This window comes from Pundamilia nyererei, unplaced genomic scaffold, assembly GCF_000239375.1.
Source record: "Pundamilia nyererei isolate P.nyererei 1_Seehausen unplaced genomic scaffold, PunNye1.0 scaffold00018, whole genome shotgun sequence".
In the NCBI taxonomy this organism is placed as follows: Eukaryota; Metazoa; Chordata; class Actinopteri; order Cichliformes; family Cichlidae; genus Pundamilia; species Pundamilia nyererei.
This window is the reverse complement of record NW_005187419.1, coordinates 1,554,113-1,577,418: the sequence shown is the minus strand read 5'-3', so window position 1 is coordinate 1,577,418 and position 23,306 is coordinate 1,554,113. Positions and strand designations below refer to the sequence as shown.

General features: G+C 40.6%; 1 protein-coding gene across 2 annotated transcripts in view; it reads right to left on the bottom strand.

Moving 5' to 3' along the window:
* Positions 1-23,306, bottom strand: part of srcin1a (SRC kinase signaling inhibitor 1a) — a 115,486-nt gene that overhangs the window by 20,027 nt on the left and 72,153 nt on the right. For both annotated transcript variants that reach the window (XM_013909088.1, XM_013909089.1), the window contains exons 5-19: positions 16,493-16,688; positions 15,733-15,744; positions 15,015-15,310; positions 12,567-13,387; positions 12,148-12,249; positions 11,600-11,727; positions 9,994-10,014; positions 9,171-9,331; positions 6,841-7,016; positions 5,778-5,908; positions 5,323-5,470; positions 4,079-4,385; positions 3,677-3,938; positions 2,650-2,789; positions 2,218-2,370 (exon numbers count right to left, since the gene is read on the bottom strand). In XM_013909088.1, the coding sequence (XP_013764542.1) occupies positions 2,218-2,370; positions 2,650-2,789; positions 3,677-3,938; positions 4,079-4,385; positions 5,323-5,470; positions 5,778-5,908; positions 6,841-7,016; positions 9,171-9,331; positions 9,994-10,014; positions 11,600-11,727; positions 12,148-12,249; positions 12,567-13,387; positions 15,015-15,310; positions 15,733-15,744; positions 16,493-16,688 (3,054 nt within the window). The remainder of the gene's footprint in view (positions 1-2,217; positions 2,371-2,649; positions 2,790-3,676; positions 3,939-4,078; positions 4,386-5,322; positions 5,471-5,777; positions 5,909-6,840; positions 7,017-9,170; positions 9,332-9,993; positions 10,015-11,599; positions 11,728-12,147; positions 12,250-12,566; positions 13,388-15,014; positions 15,311-15,732; positions 15,745-16,492; positions 16,689-23,306) is intronic.

Sequence of the window (23,306 nt, the reverse complement as noted above, 5' to 3'; positions counted from 1 at the left end):
GTATCGAAAAAATATCGAACCGTGACACCAAAGTATCGAACCGAACCGTGAATTTTGTGTATCGTTGCACCCCTACTTTGTAGATAATGCTACCAGGATGCTCAGTGTATATTCTTTACATACTGACTCTCACGCACAAAAAAACCCACAATATTATTAATAAGTGCAAATACCTGTTAAGGACTGATGACTTTTATAAACATCTCTAAAAAGTTGTGTAACAGGTATAAATGGAAAGGATTAGAAAGATTGTTAATGAACATACTCAAACTGAATCCAATTACTCACTGTCAGACAAACCTGACTCTTTCAGTTATTGCTTTGGGTTTGCAGCGCATTATTGGCAGAAACCTCTGTATAGCTCCTGCCCAGAAACACTAGACAAAAGACAGCCTATAACCCCAGTTCCGAAAAAGTGTGGATGCTTTGTAAAATGGAAATAAAACCAGAAAGCAATGATTTGCAAATCATAAAACCAATGTATTTTTCTCAAAATTATTTAACCTGAAATAAAAAGGTGCAAGAAAAGCCAGAAAGAGCATCTTAGAGATGCAGACCTTCTCAGAAACAAAGGAGGGCTGAGGTTTGCCAATCTACATAAACCTGGATCTAAAAAATGTGGAACATGTTCCTGAAAATAAAATGAAAGTCTTTATATAGCTCAGCCTTTACAGTATATCATCAAAGGATTTAGACAACCTGGAGAAATCTCTGTGCACAAGGCCAAAAATCAATATTGGATGCCCTCAGGTGGCATTCTCTGTGAATACAGTTCGCTGTGCTATCCACAGCAAACAAGCGGAAACTCTATGAGGCAAAGAAGAAGCCAAATGTGAACATGATCCAAAAGAAAATGCCACTATCGTTTGGCCTAAGCTAATTTAAAATCGACTGAGGCAAAGTAGAAAACTGTTCTGTGGTCAAACAAATCGAAATTTGAAATTGGATTTGGAAAACATGGTGCCGGATCCTCTGGACTAAAGAAAAGAGAAATCATCTGGCTTGTTATCAGAGTTTTGTTCAAAAGCCTGCATCTCCGATGGTATAATGGTGCATTATTGCCATGGATTCAGCAGTTTGCACATCTGGAAAGTGTAATACTGATTTTTAACGCACCAATACTACTTATTGTGCTCTATTCAGTTTGAGCACTTAAAGCATTTTCTTACATGCCTCATTCCACACATATACATGTGCTTTTATCTAAGCCTAAACACTTTTTACCTAATGTTCACACACTCTTACTTTGATACTGCATTTATTTCAACAGTAAGGCTCATAGAGTCTGTGTGCTGAACTTGCCTGCTTGCAGTTCAGATATTGTACAAATTGAAAATATTTGGTGCATACCACAAATGAAAATACCACACATGGCTTCAATATTCAAGCAACTAGTCTACTCAGTTCCCACATATATAAGCTTACATAGTTACAAACACTGTCCCAACTTCTGAGACATGTTGCTGCCATCAAATTCCAAATTCCTTTTTATTTTTACCTTAAAGTTTTAGTTTTTATTTGCATTTTATACAGTGTCCCAAGTTTTTGGAACTGGTGTTGTAGTTAATAATTCTTGTGTGTGGTAGCAGGTGTAGAAGTAAAGAGATGGAAACTTAATAGGTAGATAACTCAGGGTAAGCCAAAGGGTTACCTCACAGCCTGAGGCCTCAGGGGGCCACAGGTCCAGTCTGGATGGGTGTAAACTTTTCATACTGCATGGGCTAACTAGCAGGGAAAGGGGAGCTGGCATAGAGAGCCAGTGTGGGGCTCTCTCAAATAGCTGAGGAGGAAAAAAGAAAGTTACAAACTGTCATTATCTGCAAACTAAAAACACAGCAGCAGCTGAATGATCGAACTCAATTACTGTTGAGTCTTTACTCTATTCAGTTTCAGCAGGTCATCTCTAACACAGTCCAAGCAGCTATCAGGATCCATCTGTCTGGCTGTGATCTGTGAGCCCTGGGTGATGATGTGTGTGAGTGAGCAGTATGTGATCTTTGGGCTCTCACAGTGCCAGGGGCTGGGGACATATGGCACCTGCTGCTTGAACATGTGGTAATGAGGGTGAGCATATCTGAACAGACATTGTCTGCCTGTGTGCACACAAAGACTTGCTCCAAATTGTGGACGTAACATGAATACTAAAAACATTCCTTTTGGTTTTTTTTAATGAACAACGGACTATTGGGGATATTATTAACCTTGTGTTTTCTTTACCTCCAATTCGGCAGCAATTTTCTCCCCCTCTCCCTCCTCTTTGTCTTCAGAAGCCAGTGTGGGAGGTGTTGATGACGGACGAGGGTTTTCGGACACGGTCCTCCTCAGTTTTATGTGAGGCTTCTGTCCCTCTGTCTCTTCAGATTCAGCCTTCTAGGGCCACAAGAACAAAAAGGGGTAAGAACTTGTCCAAAGCTGGTGTGAGAAGCTTGCAATTTTGTCTTAAATATATCAATAGGGGAATTTTAATATGATGACTTGTAGATTTGAGAATTAAAGTGTAAAGTGTAAGTGTAAAGTGTGCGTGTTAGTCCCCATAGGGAAATAGTTCCTCTGCATTTAACCCATTCACCCAGTGAAGCAGTGGGCAGCCACCAGTGCAGCGCCCGGGGAACACTGGAATTGTTAAATGCACTATTTTTTTCCAGTTACCTTTATGCTTTTTCCAGGAATTAGTGGCTCCCCACTGCGAGTGGTCACACCGGGAGATGAGGGGAAACTGCGTCTAGGCGGTGGAGGTGGAGGGGACTTGGAGGGTTTCTCTGTGCGATACCGAGGTACTGTCAGCTCATCTGAAAACACAGTAACATGTCATTAGAAAGAATTATTACATTATTAACACAACACTTTTAAAAACAATATCATGCCAATAAATCCAATTCAGCTTATGTATGGAGGAGTAAAGGTGAGGCTTTTAAAAATATGATCACTGTATCAACTGTAAAGCTTGGTGGTGGTAGCATCATGCTCTGGAGCTGTTTTGCTTCCAGTGGTACCAGCACATTGCACAAATCCACAGCTAGAGACAACTGGGTGTTCCAACAGGACGATGACCTCAAACGTGCATCAAAACTGGTTTTGTAGTGGATAAAACATTAAGCTTCTGGAATGGCTTTCCCAAATCTTTAAACTCAAAGAAATGGAAATTGAAAATTTTAAGCCAGGTCTGTGGCAAGAAAAAAACCCATTTGAAATAAACTCTATCAGTTCTACCAAGAGGGATGGCCAAATATCCAGTCAGAATTACACCATATGGTATGCTTTACATACTTGTTGATGGCTACAACAAGCATAAAGTTGAACTGCAACTTTTAACCTTTAAAAGGAAAATTAACAAGTATTAGTGGAGTGTTTGTATATAACTGAGTATGTATATTTAATTCTGACCCTGTGTGAGGGTCAAAATACATTCAAATTAGATTCTTTAAGTCATTAAAGATGTATACTCTTCAATCAATCAACCCTGGAAAAAGAACAGTTTAAAGAAACAATTAAAAGCCCCAAATTACTATAATGTAAGTACAACCGTATGTTTTTAACATGCAGTTTAATAAACCGATTACATAACAGGGATTGTTTATTGAAGAATTAAAAATTAGATTCATTTAAAAAAAATAAATGGATGCCATGAAACAAAACTCTGATCTATCATACTAATGCAGCCTGAGCCTCATCTCACCAGAGCCACGCCTGGACCCTCCCTCTTTCCCAGAAAGCTTGTGCTGGGGCTTGTTGGCACGGTGGTCTGGGGTCGCTGCCCCACTCTGGGGGGTCTGTGTTGATGGTGTGTTGGAGGAGGGCTTAATCTGCTTGGCAGCAAAATCCAAATCTGGAATAGCCTTCATTAGTTCAGCCTGGGTCTCTTCCAACAAACGGTTGATGTCCTGAGCACTGTACTGGGTTAGACTGGCCCGCTTCTCCTCCCAGTCCCGCTCTGCTGCCTGTGAAGTTGAGAGGTGGATGTGAGCAGTGTATGAACACAAAACTATAGTCATGCCTCACTGGTTTATTGGTTTGCATCACAAAGTATTTACAGCAGATGGTGAAAAACACGTAAATAAACAACAGAAATAATCCCTACCAGTCGGACCTCCATGGACAAAGCTTTGTCAGCAGCAGCACGACGCTCAAGCTCTTCCAGAGCTTTGCCCTTGTGGGGAACAGGAGGATGATTATCCTTGTGAAGGCCGGATGGGTTGCCATGTCCACGGCTGAGGCTGGTGTGAGGGCTCCAATTGGACAAGCTGTTGCCTCCCCCGAGATCATTGATGGTGAGCGGTGGGCTGGTGGGGATTTCAAAGTCTGCAAACTTTCGCAAGTCCTCGTTGTGCTTGGATGATGAACTAGTGAAGTCTTCTTGCTTCTTCCATACTCCCTCATTTGCTTGTCTAGCAAGACAGAAGAAGAATTAATTAATCAACATTTTTAAATGTAACATAAACAACAAACATGTATTATACAGATCTCGAAATGAAAAAGAATTGCAAATGCTAAAAAAAGACCCCAAACACTAAACGCTGAAGGATAAAAACTTCCACTGCTACTGAATGCATTTGCCAACTTACTGCTACCCAAAAGATGAAAGAAAAGAGCAACATTAGATGAGCTCTTTTATCACTGAGATTAATTAAGCCTGAGAGTGAGGCGCTTTTTGGACACAGGGCTGATTAGGAGATAGACAATGGCATGCTGAAGGAAAAAGTCCTTCAACGTCCTCTAGTCTATACTAACCGCAAAATTAAAACTGTTACTCATGTGACTAAAAAGGACATTCATCAGTGTGACATTCAATAATGCCAATTAAGTACAACAATACTGGAAGCTTGACTACACACTTAAATACTGCTTTTCTTCACACTTGATGGATTTAAATCACTTCTATATCTCTTAATGAACTCAGAACTGTGACTTAAAACAGCAAATGTTTAAGCATGAAAGTTTCTGATCTGGATCAACAACATTATCTAATAAATTTTCTTGGTCAAAGGCCTCTCTCACTGCCTCATTTATGAAAATCCATAATGTTCTGCTGACACACCAGCACATAGGGGTGAAAACATTATGCCTTTGGCAGAGGTGCAAATGGAAAAACTGGGCTGACTGGAATTGATTACAAGTGGATACAGGTCAGTCAGTGTTCGGCATATTTAACAGCTTTCAGATCATACTTAAGAGCTTAAGAATTTACTGGACAAGTGCTTCCTTGTCGGTATTTAAATGATTATTAAAATCTCAAACTCAGTGTAAAGACAGCTATTAGACTTTAATGTTGTTTTTTTACTGGAATACAAACAACCAAGTAGGCATTGTTGTGCTAGGTCATACTTGCGCATGGTAGCAAGGGTATCAGTTATAGTCTTGCATCGTTTTAACAGGGCATCAAGTCTGTGTGGCTCTTCCTTCAGGAACTTGACAGCTTCCACCTCCACCCGGAGCACCACCCGCATCTTGCTCTGCAGACCTGGAAATTGATCTTTAGGGGAAGGCAACAGATTAATACAGGGAGCCAACTGTGATCACACAAAAAATATCTATTACATTTGTCCAAAATGTTTTGTGGTAGGCAACCATAACCTTTTTCAATTTAGGTAAATGGTCACTGAGTTCATTGAGACAATGAGTAATCTTAGGGTGATTAAGTGCTACAGATTGGCTGTTCATGACTACAAGTTAGTCAGTGCATTGATGAGTAACTAGGGCGTTATAAATGGTCTGCCAGCATAAAGGGCTGTGTTTTCCTTTTTGCGCCAGTGTACAGTGAATCCACCAGAATGACTCACTTTTCAGCTCCGTGAGTGTTTCTCCCAGCTTTCTCAGAAGAGTGGCCTTCTCCTCCAGCTCCTGCACTGTCACCAGCTTGTGGTTGACAGACGACTCCTTCTGGATCTCCTCCACCGACTTCTCCAGGTCGCTGAGATGGAACAGACAGAAGGCTGAACACCAGGGATTCCTCCACCACACTTAGATTCGACTGAATATTTATCTCAAAATCGTGATATTCATGTTTCAGCCATGCTTTTGCCAATAAACTGTCTCTCAATCAACTGGGAACTAGATCAACAGTTTGGGCAAGCTGAACTGGACGAGGTACAGATTAGTTTTCGAAAGTTTCATGCAGCAACTGAAGTAAGAAACTTTTAAAATAGCTATATAATATGATGCCTTCAAGAAAACGTAAACTACGCAAATATAAATTCATTAAGCGCTAATGTTGAGTTGATCTAGTCTGGTCCTCAAGACATATGATGAATAAAAATTCAGTGTATAATTAATCAAAATAATTGGCTGCCACTAGCCAGGAAAAGTACCAGACATCGATTAGCAGGGATCATCTAACAGTTCAACTAATTATTCTGAAATCCAAGTGCAGAAACGAGTGACATTCAATAAGTCTTCTTCGACTCACAGAGCGATCCAGCAAATTTCCACATACAAGACTGAAGCAGGTTATCTGATTATTAAATCTCAAGGTAGCTCTTTGCTCTCATTTTGCAGTCAGTTTAATTAGTTGTTGGACAGTCGTGTAACTCAGATCTTAATAAGCATCTTGCTCTGTGCCGGGCTTAATTATAGCGACAGCTTTATCCTATCAGTGTGTTGTAAAAGAGACATGAATTTTGCTATGTCTGATATAATTATAAAATACAAGTTAAAACGCATCTTAAACTACACAAATGTCAACCAGTATTCACCTACAGCACAGATTGCATTCATAGATTCTTCTATATTTGGAACCCCCCCTTTTTTTTTTAAATTATCACTGGTTTCTATCATCAAGCGTGTACTGCTCAACAACTGTTATACACTGCACTGCCAAGAAACAAATCGTGTACTGTAACTGACTGGAGTTGCTGAATGATGAGCTCCTCCTCGTTGAGATATTTGAGTCTTTCTTCCTCCACCAGGAGGCGCTGCCTCTGGAGAGGATCCTCCTGTTTCCTCAGGGCATCAGTCACACGCACGTTCAGCTCCGCCTCTGTCCGCTTCAGCAGCGTTCGCACTGAATCCTGGTTCTCTAGCTGCATGAAAAAAAAGCCACACGTTAAAAAACAACATCACAGAAATACACGTACACTCAGCAAATATTTGGAAATTAGCTGTGGGAATGTTAGCCTTCTTGGTCTTTGGAGCATTGCTTGCTGGCGTTATGAAAGCTGCTATTTCATTTATCACAAAAATACTATCGCATTAAGGAGGAGAACTGGAGCTGACTAAGGCTTTACAATGAAAACTTCAGCGATTTGCAACAACTGCACACCTTTTTCTACCTTGTCCTTGAGGGGTCAGGTTCTCTGGCATCTTTACTCCATGACCTTCCACATGAGAAGAACACTTAACTCTGTCCTTTAATGTATATTAATTTTCCAGTCAATATTAGTGAGTTTTAGCCTTCATGATGTAATGAACAATATGTTCTTGAAACCACTGTGAGATGCAGCCAATACTTCGCTTTCTGCTGTCTGTATTTGCATTAGCACGTGCACACAATATTGTTCTAAACACAGAGGGCTGAAATACCCCGAGGAAAATGAAACAGATGCACCAAGCATGAACTCCACTTGCTTTCAGTGTTATGAAAGGAATATTCTACAGGACTATGCATGTAACACAACTCCCCAAGATGAAATCACCTAGTAAGCAAGAAAAAATGAATAATTGATTATTCTTTTGTTCCAGGAAGTGAAGCAAGACAACAATATCGCTAACATTTATAATTACCCAGTATTCCCTGATATACTGCCAGCAGCAGTGATGTAGATGCATGAGGCCAAAAGCAAGGAGTACAGTAACACATTAAAGAAAAATGTTTAATGCATCAAGAGAAATAGCATGCTCTGCTGCCTCTGTCTTGCTCAGTTGCCTGTCTCTACTTTACCCTCTTGCATAATTCATTCACATGTAAAATTAAAGCTGTTGGCCATCGGCACGGGCAGCAATATAGGCCCAGGTGCAGAGGTCACACTTGGGCACACTGACACGCAAACAGCAAACTGTTCTCTCTTCGGTGCATCACAACCATTGGTGTTTGGCTCGCCATCTCACTGTTTCGCTAGTTGAAAGCAGCCTTGCAACTGCTCTTACGGAACAAATAAAAGCACCACATGCCTATCATCTCTCACTTCCATTACTCAATTTTTCACTCCTTTTCCTGCAAGAAACTTCACTCCTCTGAAAGTGAGAGCATTTATCTCATCTCTTTCTAATTCCTCCTGCAGTAACCATGGCACCACTTCAAGCGGAGGTAAATGAAACGCAGACAGAAAGGACTTAATTTCCACATTTCCAACTCTTCTTGTGGCTTTCTGTCTAATTCTGCATCTATCTCGACAGGTCTAAGGAGCGAAACGGAAAAGGATGCTCCAAACAAATGCTACTAGCACATCATTCACGCTGATCAAGATAATGCCAGTTCGCTTCAGTAAAAAATGGGTTTATCTCAACCCAGAAACAGTGTCCTCGTTTCTCTAAATAATCTACTCAGCATGCTGTCAACACTCTTCCTAAGGACTACTTCTTCAGTAGAAACTTGTTAATAACAACTGCTCACAAGACTGTGTAATATGCAGAGTCATCAGTAAAGTGTCTCAGGCGAGGCATGCTGCTGCTGATTTTTTTAGAGCGTACATTTGCAAAGCCTTGAGCAACACATACAAATACAAATAACCATTTGCATGTTATTAGGGTAGAGGTGGGGGTGTTAATAATTGTTCACCTTTTACAATTTGTTTTGATGAGTTATACCACTGTCACAGTGAATTTACATTTCAAAATATCGCATTAATATCAGATGTCTGGTTCTTTTTATCCTTATTACATATTTATATGCATTTGTTTTTCTGCTGTGCAATAACAACAATATAACTAACAAAAAAGATGAAAGAAAACATTATTTTCCTCCATAGGGAGGAGGACTAGATGTGTCCAGATAAATTTTATGTAGTTCTTACATAGTGGGATTCATTACACAACCACAGAGAGCTCGGTTCACAAACACAGAGTGCCATTGGCAGCTACGATAATCATTTAGATGAGACAGGAAACATTAAATATAAACTCGAATATCAAAGGTATATTTAGGAAAACAAACGGTGTTCGTAGAGCTAGACAATAACCAGTTTTCTAATCTGAAAGGACAAACCAATTAAAAACATTTAATGGTGGATATTAAATACCTGGATCTTGCGTAGCTGGTTGAGCTGTTTGCGCAGGTCGCTGGCGTTTTGCTGCAGACCGTGAAGATGGAGCTGCATCTGCAAGCGACCAACGCTGTTCACCTGGATTGAGTTAGAAGGTGGCGGCGGCATCAGAGCTAGAGGTGCCGACGGTGTATTTGCTGCCAATCACAGAGCAGGAAACGGGGGTCACCGGGAGGTCGTTGGGAAACAAAGCGGTTAGTTTGTTGGGTTATGCTCCGGTGAGAGTTGCAGCCAGCCAGCATCACACAGTAAAACAATAACACAAATACACACTTGCCATAAAGGCCAAAAAAATTACATATACAGAAACTCTGGGCGCGCACACACACAGAGGATATAGTGTGTGAATACAAAAAAGTCCCATATTCACAAAACTCTAATTGCCCAGTGGGAGAAATATGAGCTCATGCTATTAGTAACCCATAGAGAAGTGCAATTAGTCTATTCAGCAGTGACACACAGGGATAACCATGCTCTTATCTGAACATAGGCCTTTGTGAGTATGGTCATTGACCCACCAGATATTCTACCACATATTCACACACCCTCACAAAGGAGTTTTCCACTGTGTGCCAGAAGAAACCTCTGAAATTCGCAAAGGAATAACCAAGCAGAAATTTAAAAAGTAGAGACAGACAGAACGAGGGGAGTCTGCGTTCTGGGAAAGCAACCAGGAGATAAATAGGAGAATATACACTGCCAGCTACCCAGCAACACCACACACCCATACAGAGGTCAGGGAGCAATGAGAAATGTCTGGAAGGAGTAAAAGGGTGATAGAGTAGGAGATGGAAACTACCTTTCTTCTTCTGTCGTCCGGCTGGAATATAGAAAGAGTGAGCCAGTTACCAAGAAATTAATGAGTAGCAGAGAGACAAAGAGGGAGAGGAAAGTTTAGATTTACAGAATGGTGATCCCGGAGAACATTTTATTGACTATAGCAGAGACAATGGCTGTGATGATGGCATAAGTCTTATGGCAGTGATCCAATGCATGAGGAAGCTTCAAAGATAACAGGGTTATAAAATTATGGAGAGACAGGAATGACTGTACAGTATCAAAGGGATGCATCCAGTGTACCTATCGGAGTACAAAAGCTGAAAAGCTCCTGTCAGTATTTAACAAATTCTATGATAAAATATTTATTTCTTATATAGAATATCTGATATTTTGAAAAATACCTTTGAACACAAAATTGAATTTACATGCCGCCAGAAGAGACAGTCACAAGTGAAGGAATAAACCTTCCAAAGACTTCAAAGCTGTCTTATTTCCTCTTTCTGGAGGTTATGTTTACAATTTGGCATCTCAGTTTATTTAACACATTTCACGAGCTGTCACCAGGTATATTTTTCAATCTCTGACAGATCCGTCTAGCATTTCGCCTCTGCTTTCCTGTATTTGTACTTAGCAATGCAAAAAAAACTTTGCGGTACAATCTCAAAAGAACCAAAGAGTAATTTTCTCATCTGACCGAGCTTTAACAATTCTATTAACCCGATTTGATGCTTGATTTGATGCTTAATTTTGATTATCAAATGATATATTGGACATTTTAAATTAAACTCTTCCACTTAAGAAGCGACAGAAAAGCAAAGACAGTCAAAGAGAAAAAGAAAAAAGAACTATGAAGGAGGTGGAAATGTAATGTCTCAGAGAGTGTCCAAAGAGACTTTAACACTGAGCTCACTTGGTTTTAATTAAAATAAACACTGGCAAGTTTTCCTGCGTAATGCAGTTAGTTTTGGATAGCTAGAAGAAAAACTGTCCATGAGAATTATTATGACTTCATAAGCTAAATCTGCTGTTAGATTTGCAATGCTTATAATAAAAAATGCACAGCCAGTGTAGGATCGCTATTTACGATACATGGAAGTATTACCATATAACCTATCATACCACTGATTTATTAAAGATATTTCATCTGACTCAGTGTATTATGCACTATATTTGGCCCATTAGCATGTCAATATACATTCCCACTAGAGCAAAAATGAAATAAAATTCTTTGAATTCTGCTTGGGACAGGACACTATTACTATTTATGTAGATAAACATGTTTAAGTTCCAGGGTCAGACTGTATAACTACATATTCACATGCAGTTTGATAGCTAACACATTGTTTGAACACTGCTGGAGTAGAACTAAAAGTTCCAAACAAACAATTACCAATGCTACATTTCTTAACTTAACCTCTTATCCGCCCTCTTGTAAGAAAGTTACCAAGTTGGCATATATTAGTCTTAAACCAGGAAGTCACCGCCATTGCTAGTTTGTGTACATTCGGGATGCGTGCACAGGGAGCAGGGAAATCGAGCCATAAAAGTATTCTAAACAGCACAGGAAAGGAAGTGCTATTAGTAACGGTTGGGTTCACAGGTAACAATTACGCTGCTTTACTCACTTCCAGTGGCGGAGCCATCACTGTTGGTTTCGGTCTTCTCGCTGGAAGAGAAAGGTAATGGCCGTGAAAACTCCGTCCCTTGGTCTGGAGGGCAGCCCGCCATCATGCAGAGACGCAGCAGGCCACATCTGAGGATCAACGGCCACAGGGCAAGGCAATTACAGTGCTAACACTAGAAGCACCAGTGCTGGATACTATCAGACTGATTACATTAACAAGTTGTCACCTTTTTAATGAAGTCTACTGCATATGTGAGAGTAAAGTGCCCTGATAACAATGGTCAGTGTAAGGAATCAAAATCTACTGAAAGACTCTAGGAGATGTCTGTATTTATCAGTGCACTGATCAGCATTGTGCCCTGTGGCTAATGTTTAGTGCTCTGAATTTGTGCTGTGCTCACACAAGGTAATGCACCACTTCACAGCTATGGAGCTTCTAATGGCTCTCATAATAGATAATAATCCTGTCGATCATCCTGTTTTTGTGTCCAAACTAATGCTGTATCTGTGACTTTCAGAGGGTTAATGGGCTGTAATGGAGAGTCTTACGTGCTGTCACTGTCTGGTGCTCTGGTCAGCACACTCTGGACGAGGCCAGTCAGACTGGCTATCTGCTTCTCCATGGCCTCCATACGCTCCAGGCGATGATCCCTGCGAAAATAACAAACAGCACATCTGTGAAACAAAACACTGAACTCAACACAAACGAAGAGCTGAAAAAACACTTGGAATTCTTTGCAAACAGAAAAATATTTGTTCTTAGGGGTGTGAAATATGCAAATTTGAATAGGAGATTGTTAAACATGAATTAATAATATCTGTAAAATTTTATCAGGCAGAGAAAATATGTAACTTTGAGGGTTTTGTTTTTGTTTGTTTGCTTTTTTCCCCTGATGCACACTGCATCAGAAGATACAATAAAATACATGAATAAAAACAGGAAAACATTCACACTGATTCTTACTGACCTGCTACTGTCAGAATCTTGCCCAGATAACGAAGACCCAAAACCAGATGTGGTGCGGCTGCCCTCTCCAGGTCCAGCTGTTATACACAGAGGATCAGAACTGGAGCTGGGCCTGGATTTCGGGCTCTCCACAAACACAGAAGAAGAGGCAGAGTCCTTGCGGAAACTCTGTCTGACAGGTGAGGCTCTGGGTGTGCTGGAATAAGAGTCCCTGTCCCTCAGCTGCATGTCAGGGATTTTCTGTGGGGATGACGGTGGCATGCGAAATCCCATGCCCAGAGTGGCAGAAGAGTATGTGTCTGAGTATAGTGATCCTCCAGGCTTGTAGAGCGAGTCTTCCAGGTCTCCCTGGAGAGCAGCAGCTGAGTAGGTGCTGAGGGAGCGCACAGAGCCACGTCGGTACAGGCCAGCGGAAACAGGGAAGCTAAAGGGGTCTCCGATCGCAGCTAATGACTGGGTGGAAGCGATGCTGAGGCGGCCTTCGTGCATCAAGCTGTAGGGATCGGCATATAGCCCCTCATTTTTCATCAGTGCCATGTTTTTAGCAGAAACCTCTTCATCAGGCTTGACATCGCGGCGCTCCAGGATGGCACTAGGTGAAGGGGAAAGACCTGCGTTGGCACCATGGCCGGCTGAGGGATGGTGTGGGTGTCGGGGCTGATCATGTTGGGGATGGGATCCACCGAAGGATGGAGCACGGCCCCCGCTGTAGGAGAGGCGTGAGCGAGAAGGAGACCCAGAGGATGCTGAGGCGGTGGAGGAAGGAAGGGTATTTAGGCGGCGAGTTGGGGAGGAGTCGCGGGAAGAGTAGACCATTTCCCTCTGAAATGAACAAAGAGGGATGAGAGTTACCATGGAGACCAACAGATGAGTGTGCTGTGATTCCCATGCTTATAATGACTATGGCTATGACTTGGATCTGGCTGACACCAGACAAGGTGTCAGGATCTGCAGATGCCAAAATATGATGATAAATTTGTTAAACAACGAGACAAATTATTGGTCCAATGGAAGAGATCAGAGATGCTGCCTGTGATTTTGTTTATTAGACTAATGATAAAAGGAATACAATTGATTGTGTCTATTCTAAATGGAAAGAATCTGCGAGGCAACACAAGACCATGTAGTCTTAAATCTGTATCTTTATCTACAGCAGGATGATAACATGATGCAAAAGCTCATTCAACCTGAAAAGCTCTGAACGTTTCTTCACTGAGCTCTTCTTCCCTGCATTTTGTCTAGTATATTATTGTTAAACATGCCCCAGTGCTATCTTTAACTTCACCTCTGGCTGTGTTCCCCTGCTGCTAATTTACTCCTGTTGTGATTTTTCTAATTTCTGAACCTTTTAACTGTCAAATAGTCTGCTTTTCCTAGTCGCATATCTACTTTTCTAACTTAAGTCATTCCTGTTTTCATTCATTCTCAGCATCATAGCAAACAGTTTATTGCAGAGAATATATTAGACAAAGACAGAGTAATCTGTGATGTTTAGCCTTTGTAACCAGGGATAAATTTATTTATATACACTGAAAAACCATGGCATTAAAACTAAGCCAAACCCTGTATTCCCTGACCAGTTGACAAGTGGTTTCTGATTTTCAGTGGAAGAAACTGGATGTACCAAGAATCGCAAACACTAACTAACCACTGAGAGGTACTGAAACTTTAAAAAATGCAGTAAAAACTACCTCCAGCCTGCAAGATTGGGGCTTTAGCAATAGATTTCACAGTGACTGTGAACAACCACTGGCAACCAGTCAAGGAATACTTATTTTTCCTAATCAACTGTTGCCAACTGGTTGCCAGGTGGTCACCAGCTGGTCTTTAGGCCTATGTGGCTACTTGTTGATGTTTTTGTGGTGTACACATACTCGTTGGCCACCCCTTCCCCTCTTTTTCCATGTCAACTTCTTGTATAAAATGTTTACGTAAACAAGCACAGTACATGCACTGAAATCATTTTTCATTCTCTGTTTGCATGGTTAACAAGAGTTGTATTCTTAGTATTTTGTGAATAATGCAGATTGTAAGCAGAGTTTTGTATAAAAAAAAACTAAAAAAAGATCTCCCTCAGGCTCCCTTGATCTTTACTGAAGCAGAAATAGCTTTGAATGTTAAAATATGTTCATTTCACACAGGAACATTGTTCTCTGGTGTTTGCACAGCAACAGATGGCCTACTTGAAGATAAGAAAATACATTTCCAGGAGGAATACCTGTTAAATTACTAACCTGAATATACTGTAATAGCCTGTAATAGTCAAAGTAACCACTAAAATAATAAAAAATAATAAAACAAGGCACTATTACCTTACCAAAAAGGCACCCAATTATAGTTTTCATTGACAGTTCAGTTGTCAAACTTGCCAGAGATCAGACAAGAATTTTGTTCTGTGAAATAGCAGAAACAGGCTGGCCTTTTCACCTCCCATCTCCATTCTGCTTACCCTCAAGTCCCCGTTGGCCAGGTGTGCGGCAGCGGGATAAGAAGCATAGATGGGTTCTTTGCGGTAAATCTTGATGATGCTGCGATCCTGAATGTCTCTGACATCCTCCAGCTCGTAGAAGACATTACGGGCCTCGTCCTTGATCAGGATGGCTGTGTTGGGTGACTTCAGCATACCTGCTGTCAACTTCTGAGGGAACATGTGCACGATGAGAGCATGCAGCGTATCCAGGCTGGTGAGCTCATGGGTGATGTGCACCCGACGCGTCTCATCTCCATATTGCAGAAACAGCACGCCTAAAAGAAAGCGATGAAGGAGAAGGTGGCTGAGTCAGAAGATGCTGGCTTTAGTGGATGGAGAGAACTAGCAGAGACATTTTGTTGGCTGCAGCTGAAATGATACAAATGTTGTGACTCTTGAGATACGAAATCTAGATAACTTTTCTCATCAGATGTCAGCATGATTAATGGCTAAATGAGTACCAAACCCACTCTTATTTTCTTAATGTTAGATTAGGATTGTGAGAGCTAGTTGAGAATTCACAGATAATGCACAAAGATGCATGCACAGGCTGAATTTTTTTGCAAGGTTTTCTTTTTGAGTATTAGTTGCCCCACCTATGAATAATTAAACTCCAAAACATCCCAACTTCATAAAAAGCTTTCAGCAGATTCTGCAACGATCATATAAATAAAGATGTGTTTGACGCCTGACTAACCTGAAAATTCATCTTCATACACCATGGGACAAACAAAAAGTCATACACCATGGGACAAACAAAAACGAACAAACAAAGCAAAGAAAGACCAAGAGTTAAAAGTCAGGCAAAATTAAGTGTCAGTTAATACTGCAGACAAGTTGGGAAGAGAAGAAAACAAAGACAGTAGTTAGTGTAGAGACAGGGGAGACAGGCAAGCCTGGTGTGCCACTTTTGCTTGAACTTCTTATTCAGGAATGCCCTAATCAGGTATAGCTCTTTAATTTTACACCCACTTCTTTTACCTGCGCAAGGTAACTCCACACCTTTCTCTTCATGAATCTGCACCACCTTCACATTAATCCTCTCTACACTTCCAAGGCCCTTTTAATATAAAACTGTCCTCGAATGTTCTGCTTGCACACAAGGATATACTTAATCCAGTACAGTATGAACTCTGTTACAGTTAAATGAAATGTCACTAAAATACCTATCCTAAGAAAAAAAATATCTATGTTTTTTATTCCATTCTAAAAACTATAAGACATTTTTGAGCTCACAGGGAGCGTACTGCATCGACACTGAAAAACAAAGTCATACTTTATCAGGTTTGAGTGTTCTGTACATTTTTATAGCAGGTCAATTAGACTAAAGACTGTAAATTCGGTGTGAATAAAACACAATTCCTTCAATTCCTTGTAAGCACAGTGGTTCCCTTCACCAGCTACATGAGGTAAAGAGAAAGCTGCCTTGAGTCCAGCTGGTATGCAGTGATTTTAACCTGGAGATCGTAGCTTATTCTGGCTGGCTGAGCGGGACAGCGGCAGACTCTGGCGAAATCGGTTCATCCGGTTAAACCCAATGGGGATGTCGGCTTCTGACATAGTCTCCAAGGATTCAGCGGAGGCAAAAGAGAGCTTGGCAGCCTGGTCGGCAAGACCAGACTGGGTAGACTGGGAGTGGCGTGGACTGCGGCTCTACAGAGAGAAAAGGGACAGATTAATTCACTGTGAAGTGAAACTGAAGTGGAAAGAATGGATTGGACGGGGCTAGTGGTGTAAGAACAACTCGAAAACAGAAAGCAGGCACACAGTGAGACACCACACAATGAAACACCTAACAAGATTATTGAAGCCCTGACAATGGTTAAGCTAGCAGCCATTTACAAAGAATTACTGGCGTCACAGTCTCTGACATTAGTTGAATGGTGCAGCAACAAAACATTATATAGCTGTACTCAGTTGGCACAGAATGCCAGGACATCAGCCTTTATGAATCACTTGTAAGGAGACGTATTAAGCAGAAACTCAGAAAAAGTTAGTGAGACTTTGCACACCTCCCACATGCTCTCATACAAACTTGTCCGTTTGCAGCTACGAACTTTAAATGAATGCTTGTGGGATGGGAGGAGAAGCTCATGCAAATCCCAGGCTGTCACTGTGGGTTTATCCTGCTGGCCTATGCCCAGGCGTCTCTCACTGAAAGACTGTTAGCGCAGCTGGGGCTGAGCTCACTGAACTGTCTCTCTGATCCCCCACCGCTGCAGAGTCTCCTCCAGCTCAGAGGCTGCTGTAATGAGCTCCCAGAATGCTGTCTGCTCATTGTTTGGACGGCAAAAGCAAATGCATCTTTGGCCACAGCACAGGAGCCATTCCTGTCTCATCCTCCTTGAACCACGAGCACAACAGTCGTTCTGCTCGCTTAGAACAGTCCTTTCTAAGAATTTCCCTGTCTTCCTTTCGCTGCCTAAGTCAAGCAGCAGCATGGATCTACTGCTCCTTCCATTAATGTGGTATTTAATTAATGGGATACTGACAGAAGCAATATGGAGGGCCATATCTGCGCTCATTAAGTCTCAGCAGTGGGCTGTTTGAATTCATTCATAAACACACAACACTGCACAGAATACACAACCACTGTACATCCATTTATGGTTTTGTTAATTGGGTAATAAGCCAGGAAAGCATGCTGAACAAGAAATGAAAGATGCAAACAGAGAATACTTTCAATATGGATTTTTTTTTCAAAATAATCAATTAACTACTTAATCAGTAAAATGAAAAAATAGCAGGGAAGAAATCCATCTCAATATCCCAGACAGAGAATTTCAAAAGGGTGGGTTTTGTTTTTACCAAAAGGCAGCATGTGACAGTATACTGTCACAGTGGGCAAAATGAATGTAGCACAAGATTAATTTTTTTTAGCCTTGCAGGTGGCACAGTTCAATGGATGGCAATGTCACCCTGTCAGATAGTCGATCGACCACCTCGGTGCATACTCAGCTTTTAGATCGATTGCTACAGAATTTTGCACCGACGATCATAGTTCAATTTGTCCAACACTTCCAAGTGAACACCAGCCTAGCTTTAGCTTTAGTAGATATCCTTAATATGTAGATGCAAATGATAATAAACGTTGCAGTACTCATGCAACTCAATGAGATAAATCTTTTTTACTTATTAAACTTCTGGGAATCGAGTAATTATTCCAGTAGGAAATGGAATAACCAAACAGCAATATATGGGACCTTATATCATGTTAGGTACTGCACTCATTGGTAATTTGGTCTTTTAATTAGCTGCTGCATGCATTCACGTGTATGTTTACAAGACGAGTTACAAACGTGCAGCAAGACTAAAAATCCCAACGACCATTTTTTATAATGTAACCTTACATTCCTTTTGCCGCCATCATACATAATTCAATCACGCAATCATACACAGTGAACCAAACCAGTGATGGTAGCGGCAGACAGTGTCTGAGCGCACTGAGAAACTGCGATGCTGACAGATAACCCACACCATGTTTTCTAATAGGGTCATTTATCTAAGCTGTGACCACACCGAGGAACACAGCCAACAGCATCACAGAGGAGGAGGAGGAGCCCACACTGTAGCTTGCCTCATTCTGGCCAGACCATCCTACATAGGGACATTAAGGGGTGAGGAGGGTTGGGGGATCAAAATAAACCCTGGAGATTTTATTTACGTTTCCACTGTTTTAGGAAGCAAAAGTTGTGATTGAAATGTTGAAACATGCTTTCGGTGTAATATAAGCTGTTTGATGTGAGTCTAAGAAGCTATGATTAGCAGACTGGCAACACTGGTGAACAGTCATCCCAGCTCTGAGGTAACAGCAGTATAATTCTTGGGCTTCGTGCATTTGCCAGACTACTATGTAGGCTGGAGTTATTTATACATGACCTTACGTCGAAATAGGTAAAATAACCAGTTGTAATTTTTACACTTTACAGGCTAAACAGTAAAAAGGTTACTTACTGAGCTAAAAGGTACTGATTTGTAGATTTTTGTTACTTTTTAGAATGAACCAGTGTAGTGAGGTGTGCTACTGATAGTGATGTTTTCATATATACTTTACATACATGAGACGGATAGCAATCTTCTCAACTAACTCTTGTTAAGAGAATGAATAAGCATATTTCCTAACTATTACATTTTTTAATGTTAATTTTTGCTAGACTATTTGTAGACTACACTTGACGTTCTAAATGCCAATAAAGAAGGAGGATGATAAAAAGCAGTTTTTGGACTCTGTGCTTAACAAATTCAGGTGTTTAGCCAACACAGAACAGGTGCTGAACCAGCCGTCTAAATGAAATATTACTCAGTAAAAGTAACACCCAGGAGCTGATTTGGCAAAGAAATGCAGCTTTTTCTATGAATGGGAATATGAGCAACTCTGACTTGACTCATTCTAGCTGTCCTTGTTAGAATATAATTTTAAAGCGAAATAACCCACTGAGCTTTCTAGGAAATGGAAATGGGAGAGTATGATCCTGTATGTCTGAACAAGCTTTCCTGTCATCTTTTTAAACCCAAATTTACCTCCTTATTCACCCTGTATTCTCTCCGCAACTCCTTTCAACATGCTGCAAAAACAAGACAATGAAATCCCCATGTATGACTGGGTGTAAGATTACTGCCGCTGTTGTTACATGTGGTTTTACTCAGATCGTCTTATTACAACAGTCCCCAAACATTGACTTCCATATTGGTGGTTTATGTGATATGTAAACTGAAAATGTCTCACTGCGGTAATTTTGCATTGTAAATAATATATGTGAATGCACCATCTGGTCATGCATCTGGTGCTGCTAGAAATGCCAGCGTTACATCACGGTGTTCACAGCCTTTGAGGAAAACTGGTTTTACCTCCTCATTTTTCCTCCACACCCTCCCACTGTCCACCCCCTTCCCTACACCTCAACCTTTTCTTTTAGACTTTTTCCAACAGCACTCAATTACTGTTGCAATCTCCACACTGCTATAAGGGCATTGCAGAAGAGAGGAACAAGAGGAGAACAGGATGATCTTACATGTGAATAGAGTGGAAAGTGGGACAAGGCAACCTAAGGCTACAAACTGCATTAAACTCATTGCAACCTCCCACCATGTCTTTTCTTGTTTCTTGCTTGTAGACACTAGCATGCGTGCATACACACAGACACACACACACAATGGTCTACTCTGCTTTAAGGTCAAAAGCCTTGTAGCCTTGTTATATGGCTTTCTATGTTTGGGGGAGCATTTCTCATCAAACTCCATCTTGTACTTCAGGGTCGTCTTATTTAGACTGCAAACTAGTTGTCAGATTTTTTATCTCTTCTTCAATAAAAATGGTGAACTTCACTTCAACCACAGAATGTTTTAATCTGTCATACTGTAATTATACTTCTGGGGCGATCAAAAATTGAATGCATCTGCAACGTTATCTCTCTGTGAAGATTACATTTAATTTAAACCCTGAACTTGTTTTCTGATATTGTGCGCAGTTTGAGGTGGTTGATGCCTGATTAACTAACTGCCTGAAGGTTCAGTGATCTGGCCATAAAAGTGAAGTGAGCTTGTTTTAAAAATTCTGGAGTATATTTTGAACTTGAAACCCCCTCTGTGTCCTTATATATTCCTATTTTCCTCTTGCTCATAACATAACATGTAGAATGTGAATAAATATGAACCGTGTGATGCACAAGCTTAAGTTAAGAGGAGTTCATGTGCGAGGTGTCGGCATTGGCTACGATACAGCTGAGCATCCAACAAGACAAGAAAATGGCTGAACTACACTGCTGTAACAGTCTAAAACCAGAGGCTGGCTTATTACATGATGATTGCTGCCAGCCTCTTTCTAATCTTTTCTGCAAGAGCAGTAATTCTCCTCTTAAGTGACATTAAATTCTGTTGGATTTGAAAATTACTATATATAAAAATGCCAAACACAGCTTGATGTGAGTGAAGCCTTTGGTTCCCGAGGTGTAAAATCTTTAAATTGCAAACCTCACACCTTGTCCACATCTCATACTTTTTTCCCTCCACCAGCTTATTTTGTTTGCCCCTCCTAATAATATCTTTATCTTCCCTGGATGCTTCTGTGTGTCTTAGCCTCCAGTGATATGTCCTCATTTCCCACCTTTTATCCCCGTCACTCATGTGTCCTCCTTTAATTCTTACTCGACTGCTTTGTGTGAACATATCTGCTTCCCCCTCAGTCTCTGAGGCCAAAGCCACATCCAGGTACATGTCTTGTGTTGTTTCTGTCTACATTTTGAGCATTTTTAATGTTTTTCCTCCACCCACAACCTGGCTCTTTTCCCACACAAAAAAAAGTTCACAGCTCTCACTTTTAGAAAATGGAGAGAAAACAGCCCCCTAAATCGATCCATCTCTCACATCCATTTGGCTCTACTTGCTTTTTTCCGTTATTATAGCTTTTCATCTTTTCACACAGTCCCCCAATACTCTCAGAGTCCTTTCTCTTTAGAATACCAGTAATCATCAATGCATGGAACAAAATGCTTTGTAAAATTGCTATAAATTGTAAGTTGTTGCAATAGGTTTGCTTATAAAAGAGAGTGAGAATAACGCAGTGTTCCTCAAGACACCATATTATAACTGAGAGTGTTAGGTGGGTTTCTGGCTGAGAGAAACAGCAGTTTTGAAACTTTGACAGTTTCATTTCAGGGATATGTTCAGTCATGCGTCACCCACAACTTGTTAATTAGACTTAAAAATGTGTCTTTATTTAGTATGCTACAATCCAATAAGATCCCTGGAAAACATATTTATGCCAAAGATGAAACCATGAGTGTATGCAGTCCTTATACTACTTCCATTTGGGGGTTTAATTTGAGCAGGGAGGGTAATTCAGGGAGAATTAGCCTTAGATTAGAGATGATAGCATGAGGGAGCAGGACATGGCTTTCAGAAGCTCTAGTGCAAAATGGAGAAAATTGAACAAGATGAGGCGCCGACATACAGTAAAAGATGTCAACAACAGCCTCTGTGTTAAAATCTAAATATATGATATCTTTAGATTTAGGATCACTTGGAGTATTTTGCTTATTTCATTTGACACTATATTAATGCTGCTGCATCTCTGGAACAAATCAATAAATTCTCTCTTTCTCACTACCTAATTTAGTGCAAAGCTGCAAAACAACAATACGTGAATAACAAAAAAGCAACTTGCACTAATAAATGCAAAGAAATGAAAACAATCTCTAGTAAATCACTGATAAAGAAAATGTTAATCATGAACTACTTTGACTAAAGAAGAGTTAATTTTAGTTTTTTTCTAAAGCTTTTCTTCTAAACACTTCACAGTTTGTATAACGCAGCTTTCAGTTTGTCATTAACGGTTGGAAAAAAACTAAACATCCCTAAAGGTCAACTTGACTTTGGGGAATACCGATGAGCATGTCATGGCCTTCATTGCTAATCAAGAACCCACATTTTCAAATGCAAATATAATTATTAGTTTCAATTATTATTATTTTGACATCATTTTAACATTTTCATTGGGACTGAGCAGGATGGATAAGATTAGAAATGAGTATATCAGAGGGCTAGCTCAGGTTGACATGATTTGCACATGTGCAGAGGAGGGATAGTGAATATGTTGGGTAACAAATGGATAAAGGATGTTGAATGTGGAGCTTCTAAGCAGGAAAAGAGGAAGATTCATGGATATAGTGAAGGAGGACAAAGGGTTGGAGGCAGATGAATAGCATTCTCAGTATTTCTGCAGAAAATCTTTCAGTCTTGTTATTTCATTTCTCAAAAGTCATAATTGGTTCAATTGATTGTTTCAAATGCTATTTTTCTTCCTCAAACACCCCCGAGCTTTGGCAGCCCACCTGTATGTCCTGCAGAGTTCAAAATCGTTTACTTGTGTGGCACATTTATGTGACAGACAGAACTCTAAATTCATGTTATTCAGAATAAATTAGTTGTGGGAATAGGGGATAAATTGCTTACCCTTCCCCAAGGGTCAGGGCATTTAGCCATTGATATTTAGTGACATTTCCACCTGGTCCAAATGATGCTGAGAGCACAGACTGAGGTCAGACTACAACTCAGACAAGCCCTGGGCTCTTCCCTCACACATATCAATACCTTCTTTAACCTCTTCTATTTAGATAGTACAACTCCCTGCCTACCACTATGATCTATAAAGTCAGAAAGTGATACACACAACCTTGCATGCAAGCCAGCAATTCAGCGTAAGTGATTTATACAGTCAATATCACTGCCTGTTCTCCAGTGTATATAACCCATGTTTTTCCTTTATAAACCTGT